General features: G+C 31.7%; 1 protein-coding gene across 10 annotated transcripts in view; it reads left to right on the top strand.

The window, feature by feature from the left end:
- The window catches only part of LOC114331044 (probable phospholipid-transporting ATPase IA), a 231,133-nt gene that overhangs the window by 198,336 nt on the left and 19,649 nt on the right, over positions 1-13,148 (top strand). For 8 of the 10 annotated variants that reach the window (XM_028280509.2, XM_028280514.2, XM_028280511.2 and 5 more), the window contains one exon: positions 2,249-2,334. The exons of the other annotated variants lie outside the window; for them this stretch is intronic. In XM_028280509.2, the coding sequence (XP_028136310.1) occupies positions 2,249-2,334 (86 nt within the window). The remainder of the gene's footprint in view (positions 1-2,248; positions 2,335-13,148) is intronic. 10 annotated transcript variants of the gene reach the window in all.

The following is a 13,148-nucleotide window of genomic DNA, read 5'->3' as shown; positions in this document are numbered from 1 at the left end:
TCAAGTGTATAGAAAACCAACACACACCAACAGATATCTCAATTACAAATCAAATCACAACCTCAACGTTAAAAAGGGAATCATTAAATCCTTATATGATAGAGCCAAAATTACTTGTTCTAACGAAAATTCATTTTTAGAAGAAAAACAATTGTTAACATCTGTTTTATTAAAAAATGATTATCCTTTATCGTTTACAAATAAGGAATTGTCAAGATTGAATCGAATGGAACAGAACAACTTAGAACGGGATCCTACAACATTCACAAGAAATAATACGAGGAAAATATCAATACCATATATAACAGGACTATCCGAGAAACTTAACACAATAGGAAATAAATTCAACATTTTAACAACATTCAAAACAACAAACACATTGAGATCTATTCTATCTAAAACTAAACCTAACAATGAACAAGAAAGAACAAATAATTGCATTTATAAAATACCTTGTGAATGCGAACAGTTTTATTTAGGTGAAACATCAAGACCATTAAACGTTAGAATAAGTGAACATCAGTCTTACATATATTAAAAATAGAGAATTTGATAGATCTCAAATATGTTAACATGCATGGGATAATGAACATAGAGTTCAGTGGAGAGATTCAAGTGTAGTCCTGAACGAATCAGATAGTAAAGAAGCGACTCTAATTATGCTAAATGAAACCAATTGTGTCGCAAATTCCTCGGTAGAATGCAGTAGGATGTGGGTACACATACTGAAAGAGGAAGTCAATAGAAAGAAAATACCACGATTAGTAAGTCAATAACGAGTTAGTACAAATTTTATATTTTAGTATTACGTATTGTATATCTATATATTATTAATATTATTTATAATTTAAACATATTAAAGTCAGAATTTGGTATTAGTTTTTTGAAAGTAAATTAAATGTAAGACCAAATACTTACGATGTCGGGATAGTATCACGAGGTTTTTTCCTGGTTTTCCCTCGTGATTTACTATGGAATCTCTAACGCGAGAATTTTACTGTCGTCGTTGCATTTGTTTGTCTTTTTAAAGACAAATCACATGCTATGATTTTTTTGTGACGGATATTCTTGAGTTGGGATTGATTTCATGTAATCGAATGAACTATCTTTTAGTAAAGTCATCCCAGGAACGCAACTCATAAATGTTAGCGATATCATTTTAAAGTCTTCTACTTTAAAATGTAAATATACGTCTGAATTGCCAATATAAATGAGTCAGATTAAATAAATTATTAGAAGAATTTTTTTACTTAGCAACAACATTTTTGTTTATTTTAGTAGTATTTTGTATTTTGACAACGAAACCCGATTTGGGCTTCGAAACGTTAATAAAATTATTTTTTCAATTTAATTGTGGCTTATTTCCCACTAAATAGTTAATCATACAATTATGAATTTAATATTCACCATTATCGCGCAAACGGGTATTATGACCGATCATATTACCCGTATGCACGCCAATGGTGAATATAAAGTTCTTAATTGTGTGTCAAAAAATGTGCAATAACTACGTCTTAAAACCCACCAAATTTGATTTGCATATCTTAACTGGTTTTGAAACAATAAATAAATCGTCAGTTTGTAAAAAAATTGAACACACCGTATCTCGGAAACGAAACATTTGCGGACATTTGTTTATAAAGCAAACTGTCATTATTTTCATGTTTAAAATTACCCCTTAAAGTTTGCCGCAATTATTTCGAAACACCCTGTACTGATGACGAACTTGGCACGTTGTTAAAGTACCTAACTTTTTTATTATCCAACATAAGCGAATGAATTTAAAAACAGAATGTTAAGAAAACCTGAGGCTATAGTTGGGTTTTAATTTCAGTATTTTATAAATGCTAGGATAGTCCACAGGGTGATGCGAACGTTGAGAAAAGAACACAGTTTGATTCGTACACCCTGTATACAATGACAGTTTACCTGTCTAGCAACAATATTATTACAGTCATATTATTAATGAATAAGGCTATAACATGGTAAAAATCACTTAATTCGGAAAACAGGATTAGGATAATAATAAGTACTTTCTGGTCTCTGATACCACGGTTAACCTCTTTTAGCTGAATTCTTCCCGCACCTCACCCACCTATCGCTTGAATCGCATGCGCTTGGTCTAACTCATCTTAACCTATTGTATCCCCTCTGTATCCACCCCCTATCGACCGCAAGAAGCGTGGTCGAGAGCTCCTTAATAGTCCGTGAGCTTAGATAGCGCTAGAGTATCGAAACATGGTTACAGACTGTCTGAGACTGCCCGGCTGCTGAGGAACGTCTTCACCAGGAGGAGCACGGCTCCCAGGATAGAACAAGATGTCGAACTATCACGTGAGTCTCGATTATTGGGTTTTGTGTGTTGGATATTTGGTCAATCTTAAAGACACTATTGAGTATTTTGTTTAAAATTGTTGTTCTAGATCACCATGCTACGAAATGTTTTGTTGGCTTTAATATTTTTCCACAAGATTTTCTAATGCAGAAGATGCTTAAGCAACTTTCCCGCATAACAGAGTAGTATTACTAGTAGGGTCATCTAGTTTAGACGACAGAAAACAGACACCACTGTGTTTTTGAATTACAGCGCCCTCTGAAATTTTTGAAAATACATTTTTCTCCCAGGAATAAATTTCTGCAATGAAGTAATAACGGGATTCTTATACAAGTATTATCGAACGGTGAAATAGAGAACTAAAAGAAATAAAGTCCAGAAAAGTCGTATGGGCAGAACACCTCAGAAGACATTCTGACGAAAGAATAGTTAGGCTGATATGGGATGAAGTCCCAACTGGAAGAACTCTGTGTAGACCACCTCGACTCCGGTGGCGAAATAATAGCTCAGGAAGGATTGTAACGCTACGGAGTGAGTAACTAAGTAAGAAATAGGGAACGCAAGAAAAGAAGTGGGAGACAATTTTGTGATGGGCTACAATTAGAGATTATAATGGGCGACTTAAATGGAAGAGTTTGAAATAGCATCAACGGACTAGAGGAATGCATGGAAGCAATGTAAGGAAATTAAGAGATAGTAAAGAAAAACAGAGAAGGAATAAAATAAATGTAGAGAAAACTGACTGGTCATAACAAACACGAAATTTAAACATAAAGACATACACAAATATACAATAGTAGCTGAAAACAGAAACGAAAAATTAAAAATAGACTTTTTCTGGTGAGCTTTAATAAATGGAACAGAGTAGAAGAAACAGGTGAAAGACAGTGATTGGAGGCGACTACTACTTAGTAATCATATGAGACTGAAAACAATAGAAGGAAAGGAAGACAAGAGGAGAAGAAAGGGAAATGAAAAAATAAAAAGGTATAAACTAAAAGAAAAGAGATACAGAAAACTACCAGGAAATATTAGATAACATGATAAAATATAGAGAAAGGAACACAAACGACATAATGAACAAAGCGAAAATACCACAGGACTGGAAACACATTAATCTGCTAATAATAATAAGATGGGAGACAAGACAAGCGGTACCAACTATAGTCATAACCATATCAAGTATAGGTATAATAGGAGTAGTATTTGCAGGAACAGTAGAGAAAAGAATATGGGCTAAAATAGATCCAACGTTAGAAGTAACGCAATGTGGATTCCAAAGAAACATAAAAATTCGATAAAGAGCAACTCAACTAACTTACTAGACTCAATTTCAATAAACGTTTTTTTTTGTTGATTTTTCTAAATTTTTATTAAATATCCATCCACAAAACCATCTTGAATTGAAGATTTGCCTTAAACCAGTTATTAACAAGAGCTATACTAAAATCGCAATAAAGATGCACTAGAAATAAACAAACCAAGACACGTTTAATGTTACGAGGAACATTGCCAAATCATAATTTACAATGTATTTTCAACCAAACTTACATGGAATCACTATGTATTTGAAACCTGCAGCTTTTGGAAGCTATAGGTGTAAATATTTTAGTTGAAACGATAAGAAGAGTTGCCGTGCCCAAGGACTATATAGCAGGAGGAAGTTACGGGATTCCGAGTTAATCAGGCAGAACAAGATTAATCACGTAAATTGGTGTCTTCAACACCACAATTGGAACATTGGAAATTGGAAAAGTGTGCTATTTTCAAACGAAAGTAGGATGTGTAAAAGCAGATGATTAACGAATTCGTGTACTTAGAGGGCAAATCAGATAAGCAAGAACGGAGCTGCCAGATTTGTTCATAAATTTAAAAGAGGAGGGGTCATGTTCTGGGGAGGAATTATGATCGGCAAAAAAGATCCTTTAATTTTTATCCAACCAACTTTAATAGCTCGCAGGTGTGTTAATAGACGAAGAGGCAGCGCTGAAAAATTTCTTTGAATTTACTAAAGCTAAATTTTTCACAGTTGATTACTGTGATTGTGTAGAAAAACATACTGCGGTCGGTTAAGGGAAACGTAGAACAGGGGTTACTGAGAGGGTATCAAAGTTGCTTTCCTACGAAGGTAATTAAATCCATGTACTAAGGCTGAAAATCAGTACACACATTCTAAATTGAATAAAAATAACAGTTATTATAGTCGGTCAGCTCTATGACGGGACAGAGCCGGTCGGTCGGCCCCAATGAATGTACAGGGTTATTCACTATATTTTGACCCCCTTTTAAACTGCTTTATTTACACAACTAAAAAAAATGTAAAATACAAAAGTTATTCGATTTTTTAATTATGATTTTTTGACATATATATCGTACTAGTGACGTCATCCATCTGGGCGTGATGACGTAATCGACTATTTTTTAAATGAGAATAAGGGTCGTGTGCTAGCTCTTTTGAAAGATTATTCAATTCTCTATACAGTACTATAAACATTAAGATCATTATTTATACAGGGTGTCCAAACAAAATTGAATTATTAATTAAACAATTAATTTTATTAAAAAACATTTTTGGACACCCTGTATAATTAATCATGGTAATGTTTATATTACTGAATAGGGAATTGAATAACCTTTCAAATGAGCTAGCACTCGACCCCTATCCCCATTAAAAAAATAGTCGATTACGTCATCACGCCCAGATGGATGACGTCACTAGTACGATATATATGTCAAAAATCATAATTTTAAAATCGAATAACTTTTGTAGTTTACATTTTTTTCTAATTCTATAAATAAAGCAGTTTACAAGGGGGTCAAAATATAATGAATAACCCTGTACATTCATTGGGGCAGACCGACCGGCTCTGTCCCGTCATACAGCTGACCGACTATAATAATTTTTATTTATATTTAATTTAAAATATGTGTACTGATTCTCACCCTTAGTAAAAGGATTTAATTACCTTCGTAGGAAAGGAACTTTGATACCCTCTCACTAACCCCTGTTCTACGTTTCGCTTGACCCACCGCAGAATGTTTCTCTACAGACTCACAGTAATCAACTGTGAAAAATTTAGCTTTAGTAAATTCAAAGAGATTTTTCAGCGCTGCCTCTTCTACTATAATTTGGTTCTATAACGTGTAGTTAGGCTCCTGAGAGATGCGATGGAAGAAAATTTAATTTAGCATTAATTCGCTTAAAATAATAAAAAATATCAGATGATTCCATATAAGTTTGGTTGAGTGTATATACTTTGTAAATTTCAAATCATGATTTACAAAGTTCATACATTGTAAAACATGATTCGGGAGTGCTTCTCGTAACATTAAACGTGTCTTGGTTTGTTTATTTCTAGTGCATCTTTATTGTGAATTTAATATAGAGATATATACATTTTCACATGTTTAGATATTTTATGGTTTTTACAGATTTTTATTTACAGCGTAACGATTTACTGTGTTGAAAATGAACAGAATTTTCTTATAGTGGCGTAGATAGTAGGGGGATCAATATACAATACGCGAATACAGTGATGAGCGTGCTAATAACCGGCAAAATAGCGCAAAAGATGGAAAACGTATTAAGTTGTGAGATAAAAAGTAATGAAACTAGTCGAGCTGGAAAATTTAGCGATATTAACATGTAAATTCACATTATATTGATTGTTTCCCACCTTTACACGTATCAGAGGAGTATGTCAACTAAAACTGTCACTGTGACAGTGGAAGTTGCCAAATTCGTCCGATACATCTAAAGGTGGGAAACAATCAATATAATGTAAATTTTTAGGGAAATATCGCTAAATTTCCCAGCTCGACTAGTTGCATTTCTTTTTATCTTACAACTCAATACGTTTTTCATCTTTTATGCTATTTTGCCGGTTACTAGCGCGCTCATCACTGTATATAGGTATGGTCCTTTTCATGAGCATTTTTCAGTGCGTCACAAATGATAGATAATACACATTTATAACATTTATTCTAACATGACATTTTAGTTAAATCTGACAATTGTCACATTTTATTTGCAATTTGGCATAAAAACAAATCAATCGTGTTTATTGCATTTATAAAATGGTATTTTCTTTGATTTGTATAGTCTTATAAATTGTACAGATTATATTCGTAGATATATTATATAATTCGTAAATAATTTTTTTCGATTATAGCGCCATCTATCGACAACTAGAATAAATGTTATAAATAAATGTCTAATCACCGACGTGCATTTTTTCTGTCACATACAATTTAATGCGTTAGAAAGAAGTCGAAAAACTGTGACGCACTGAAAGATGCTCATGAGAAAAAGAATATTTAAATATTGTTTTATATGGGATTAAGCCACAATTGATTGTTGTTGAATTTATTTATAACCAAAGTTGTTTAGGGTTATGTTATTTCAAACTCAACGAGTGATTACTTTGGCCTCGATCTTGTAGGCAAATAGCCATGCTTTTTAGTTGAAAATTTTGGGGCTGTAGTTTTTACCCTCAGGATGATACCAAATTCTGATTATTTTGTGTGTTTGTATATTATGCGTTTGTGTATTATGTTTTTATATATTATATGTTTATGTATTGTGTGTTGTATATGTATTACATATAATTGTAGGTGTGTCCCCGAATTTCTATTAATTAGTTAGTGTTGATATATTCTTGTTGTTGACTTCATCTTTTAGTATTGGCAACCCTGCTACATTCTGCTGATGGGTTTCTTTTTTTCTATTGATTTTTCTTCATTAAGTAGGATGACATTCTTTCATTTTTCTATTCCTTCATGTCTGTTTCTTTTATGATTATTGGTGATCCTTCTGTTGTACTCTGTGTTCATTATGCCAGGCATTTTTAAATATCAATAATTTGTCGAAGCCGCTGTTTTTGATGTATGTTTCATGCTTTTTTATTCTAACACTTCTAATTTTGTTGTAATGTTGTACTTTTATTTCCTCTCCTTTTAAAATTTTCCAACAAGTCCTTTACGTATGGTATTTTTATAATCTTTAAGTCCCTTGTGAGCGTTTCTGGATTGCTTATTGTTTTGTTTTTTCATTTCTTCAATATTGTGACATTCCTTGTTTATACAGGGTGTTTCATTGGGAAACGGAAATACTTTAATGGTGAATAGAGGTCACCGAGCCGATTCTAGATATACTACATTTTTTGCCCTACCGACTTTTATATCCGAGTTACAGGGTGTTTTATCGATTTTGCCCATTTCTTTCCTAAGCCATAACTTTAGAACCACCCTGTATATTTTTTGATATTTGGTACACATATGTCTCATTCAAAACACAAACGACCGACATACTAACCATAAGAAAAATTCAGGTCCGGATTAACAAAAAATTATAATAAACTTAAAGATAAAACCCATAACTAAATTAAAATTCATGGTGACGTTTCAATTATTACTTTAATCATCGTCAGAATAATAAGTTTCTTGAGCGGATGCTTTAAAATAATTTTAAAGGAACAAACAATAATTAATGAAAACGTAAAAATGACATTGACAATCATTGGGTTAAGTCAATAATTTCAAACACGCCATGTCTTGTTGCGTGTTTAAGGGTGGCTTCAAAAGAAATATGGATAATGCCTCCTTGATGCTGAGTTCCGTTGGAGAACTTGCATGGCCAATGATTGAGAAGTCCTTACGACTAATAGGGTGGTCAGAATCAGTCATGTGTTGGAATACCGCTGAATTTGGAATTGTTCTTGATCGTCTTCCTAAGTGAGGAGTGACACCTAAGTGTTCGCAACATCTGACATTAAAGTGACGTCGAGTCTTCCCGACGTACGTAGCTGCACAGCTACTACATTTGAATTGATATATAATGTTAGATGCGAGATCACTAGGAATCATGTCTTTCACATGGAAACGAGATCCTATTCTTTCCAAAGTCGTGAAAGCAAATTTTAATTCTATAGAGGGAAATGCTTTTTTAATTGTTCTACGGATGTTGCGTCGGATTTGTAAGCTGTGGTAACCAGTATATGGAAGTTTGATATATATCTTTTCTTTGATTTATTCTACTTTGCTGTTTGGTTGGAATTTTTTATTGAAAAAACGCCTGATGTATCTTTCTAAGAAGTTCAACGAAAAACCATTTTTACTTAAGATCACCTTTATGTTTTCTAACTCTTCATGTAGGAATTGCCAGGTTGAACAGATAGTGAAAGCGCGGTGAACAAGTATATTGATTAAACTTGTTTTGTATTTGTTGGGAATGAAGCTATCTGCGTTTATATACAGGCCGGTGAAGGTTGGTTTTCTATATATTGAAGTGGAAAAACCTGAAAGTGATCTGAAGATGTTAATTCCTAAGAAGGGCAGATTTCCATTGACTTCAATTTCACTAGTAAATTTCATATTGTGGTGTTTCTGGTTGAGATAATCTAAAAAATGTTGAATGTGATCGGTAGGCATGTTTGGAGATGAGAAAAATATCATCCACGTATCGTCTATAAAGAAGTGGTTTAAAATCAATTGGACAGTCAGCTAACCATGTTTTCTCATGGTGACATAGAAAAGTATTCGCGAAAACTGGTCCTAAAGGAGAGCCCATTGCAACGTCATCTATTTGTCTATACACTTTTCCGTCAAAACTGAATAGACATTATAAAGTATAAAGTAATTGTGACCTTAAAACAACACCCTGTATATTCAAATTTTGAAAATATGTTTGCATATTTGAAAAGAGCACAAAAAAGTAAGTTTAATGGTTCGCTTCAATTTTTGGGCCAGACAATTTTATGACTTTAATTTTGTAATTATATTGAATTTTTTAAGAACTCTGACATTAAAAAGCAGGTATTATTAACTTTTAGTTATAAATTATTAAAGTTAATGAATAAGTACTCATTTTAAAAATAATCAATACTTATTTACCACATTGGAACGACCCAATTACTAATGACAAGAAAAATCCAGGACCGGATTAACAAAAAAATATAAAGTAATAATTGTGACCTTGAATTGACACCCTGTATATTAAAATTTTTAAAATTTGTCTGCGCATTTTAAAAGATCATAAAAAACTGTGATTAAAGGTTCATTTTAATTTTTTGCGCCGTTGATTTAATTACATCAATTTTGAAATTATATTGGAATTTTAAAGAACTCCGAGATTAAAAACCAGGTATTATTAACTTTTAATAATTTAATGTTAATGAATCAATACTTATTTTAAAAATACTAAATACTTATTTACTAAGCTGGCTTCATGGCTTCTCTGGATTTGTAGCTGTATGCACATTAGTAAAAATTAGAATTGCGAGAATTGGGATATTTTAATGATTTAGTAAAGAATTATAAAAAACAGTTATATCCAATAAAAAAAATTCGTTTAAACAATTCAACAATTTAACATTAATTAAAAATATTTGAACTATAACAGTTGCTCAAAATGTCCGCCATTTTGTTCGATGCATTTCCTTGCTCGTTTTAAAAGATTTCGAATCGATTTTCTTATTACATTGTGATTGTTCTTAATTTTCTGGCAGCTTTTTGTCACCTTAACAGAATTAATCAATATGATTTCAAAATAGCCGTGATTAAATTATCTGCGCAAAAATTTGACATGTACCTTTTAACGTAGTTTTTATGCTCTTGTATAATACGCAAACAAATTTTCAAATTTTTAATATACAGGGTGTTGTTTCAAGGTCACAATTACTTTATAATTTTTTGTTAATCCGGTCCTGGATTTTTCTTATGGTTAGTATGTTGGTCGTTTGGGTTTTGAATGAGACATATGTGTACCAAATATCAAGAAAATATACAGGGTGGTTCTAAAGTTATGGCTTAGGAAATAAATTGGCAAAATCGCTAAAACACCCTGTAACTCGGTTATAAAAGTCGATAGGGCAAAAAATGTAGTATATCTAGAACCGGCTCGGTGACCTTTATTAACCAGTAAAGTATTTCCGTTTCCCAATGAAACACCCTGTATATGACAATGAGTAATAATTTTTTGTTAAAACCGATTTTAGCAGGTTTTTTCTTCCTGAAATGAATTTTCATTATAGCAGGTATTTTAGGCTCTATCATAAATATAATGATTTGATAATTTCCTTTTTCATGTTTACGTTGTGGTTTGAGTGGTACCTAATTTAAGTATCTGTTGGTATGGATTGGTTTTATGTTGTTATAAATGTTATGTAAACATGTATTGTTATGTAAACTTTTGCATATTCTGTAACCTCCTTTTCTGATTTAAAATTTTAGTCACAAAGTATTTTAATAATTAAGTTCTTTAACGATTCTTATTCTGAATATATGTAAGCGTTGATTGATCTATATCAATCAACGATGGAAGATAGGACTGAAATAAAAACATATATTTTTCTTTTGCGTCGAGTATTCGGCAAAATTATTTTTTAAATACTGTGTGCTGATACACTACAAGATAACTGGTTTAAAGGTTCTAGAATAATTTTTCCACCGGAACCCAAAATTCACAGCGACAAGAAACAACTACACCGTATTTTCACTTTCTCTTATTTACTTTTTGATATTATATAAAATAATTCTTGTAAATAAAAAATAGAATGGAACAGAGAAACAAGAAGTTGCTTTTTTTAACTTACGCCTTAAAAGCTAGAGTTTTTTCGCTTGAATATAAGCTTATGATCAATATTTTTTCATACAGGTTTATCTTACATAGTTGGTATGTTGTTATGATTTCTTAAAGAAGATTCATACTAGGAATGGCAAAAACTAACGTAACTTTCAAAGGAAAAATATCTTGCTAAACCTTGCTATGCTAAATAAAGAACTGACAGTGCACGCACTATTGCCTGAATAAAACATATTTATTATTGCTACCTTCTTCTTCACTGAGTACCTTTTATTCATAAAATAAAATATTTACAATTCAAATATTAGGTTTGTTCCAACTCGATACAAAACCGTTCTTGAATCGTTACGCGCATGCGAAATAACGAATAATTATGCGCAGTAACACAGTTTTCGTTACTGCGCATACTCGTAACCGTTCAAGAACGGTTTTGTATCGAGTTGGAACAAACCGATTGTTACCTAATCTCGTTGTGATCAAACGCAACCCTTTATACACATTCTGAACTACGTGTTGCCTAACTTTGACAAAAATACTCTGGCAAATGCATTATAGTCCAGGACGCATCTATTTTGAGATGGACGTTGAGAGGTGACTCATATTTTTTTGCAGAAATTTCTTGAAATTAACTCCTATAATCATAATTGAGTTATCCTCCCACTCAAAAATGTCCGGAATATTATTTAAATAATCAAAATGTCAAAAAATGAAGAAAAAAATCGGTTATTTTCTTCGTTTTTTGATTATAACTTTCAAAGTATTCACTTCCGAGAAATGTTGTACTGATATAAAAGTTGCGTAATTAAATTTCCTACAATATAGGATTGGTTACAAATTTTCACAAATTGTCACCCTTGTTGCAAAATAGCAATAATTGCGAAAAACCATAAAAAAACAAGTATTTGCATTTTACGTTTTTCAACCATTTATGCTACACTTAGTACCTTCATATTTTACCCAGAAAAACTCTATGACATTATAAAACAATACTGTAAATTTTATTAAGATCGGTTCAATAGATTTTGCAAAATAAATTTTGCAATCCAGCTTTCGCAAAAAAAATTCATTTTTTCAAAATGTTGCAGGACTGAAAATAAAGCAGATAGCAAGTTGAATTTTTTTTACGTACAGAAGAATACTGTACCTTTCATTTGCCATTTCTAAAATTAAAAAATTCATTAACTACCACGGCGTCAGGAATTTTTTTAAATAAACATTAATTTTTGGTGCTATGCGCAGGACAGCGGTGTTCGATTCACACAAGTTGATTTCCACCAAAATTTCTTCCAATCTTTATCTAATATATTATTCCCTTACTCTATATTTTCTTGTATTTGAATATTTTAATTCCACAAAAATCAAATTAATTTGATTATTGTTTGTGAAATATTGTTTAAAAAAATTCATATGTTTAAAAATAATAAACTTTTATTCTCTAACTTAAAATATATGAACAAAGTTTTTGTCAAAAAAGTGTTATTTCAAAGGACAGAGTATGTGTTACTATTTTGCAATAAACAAATTTATATATCTATATCGAAATGTACCAAAAATTAAAATTTATCAATCATTATCAAAGGTCATTGGAATGCCCAATCAGAGCAAACTATCCGCTGTCCTGCGCGTAGCACCAAAAAATAATGTTAATTTAAAAAAAATCCTGACGCCGTAGTGGTTAACCGATTTTAATTTTGAAAAATGCAAATCAAAGGTACAGTATTCTTCTATATGTAAAAAATTCAACTTGCTGTCTCCTTTATTTTCAGTCTGGATTGCAAAATCTATTGAACCGATGTTAATGAAATTCACAGTATTGTTTTCTTATATCATAAAGTTTTTTTGGGTAAAATATGAAGGTCCTAAGTGAAGCATAAATGGTTGAAAAACGTAAAATGCGAATACTTGTTTTTTATCGTTTTTTTCGCAATTATTGCTATTTTGCAACAAGGGTGACAATTTTTAAAATTTTTAACGAATCCTATATTGTAGGAAATTTAATAACGCAACTTCTTTGTCAGTATAGTCCAGAAAGCCACTGCGCATCCGCTAGGGAAAATATTCTAATTCGTATTTTTTGCACAATCTTACTCAAAAAGGACTCCTTATAACAAATTTGCATGTTGCCAGGACCAAAAGGTGGTCAAACATTTTTTAAACGTTTTTTTTTTGTTTTTTTCCTAAAATTATTTTTTTTGCATGGAAAAAAGTTTTTTTAGGTTTTTTGGATCATTC

This window comes from Diabrotica virgifera, chromosome 8, assembly GCF_917563875.1.
Source record: "Diabrotica virgifera virgifera chromosome 8, PGI_DIABVI_V3a".
In the NCBI taxonomy this organism is placed as follows: Eukaryota; Metazoa; Arthropoda; class Insecta; order Coleoptera; family Chrysomelidae; genus Diabrotica; species Diabrotica virgifera.
Note: the sequence above shows the minus strand (reverse complement) of the source record. Positions and strands in the feature narration are given on the sequence as shown.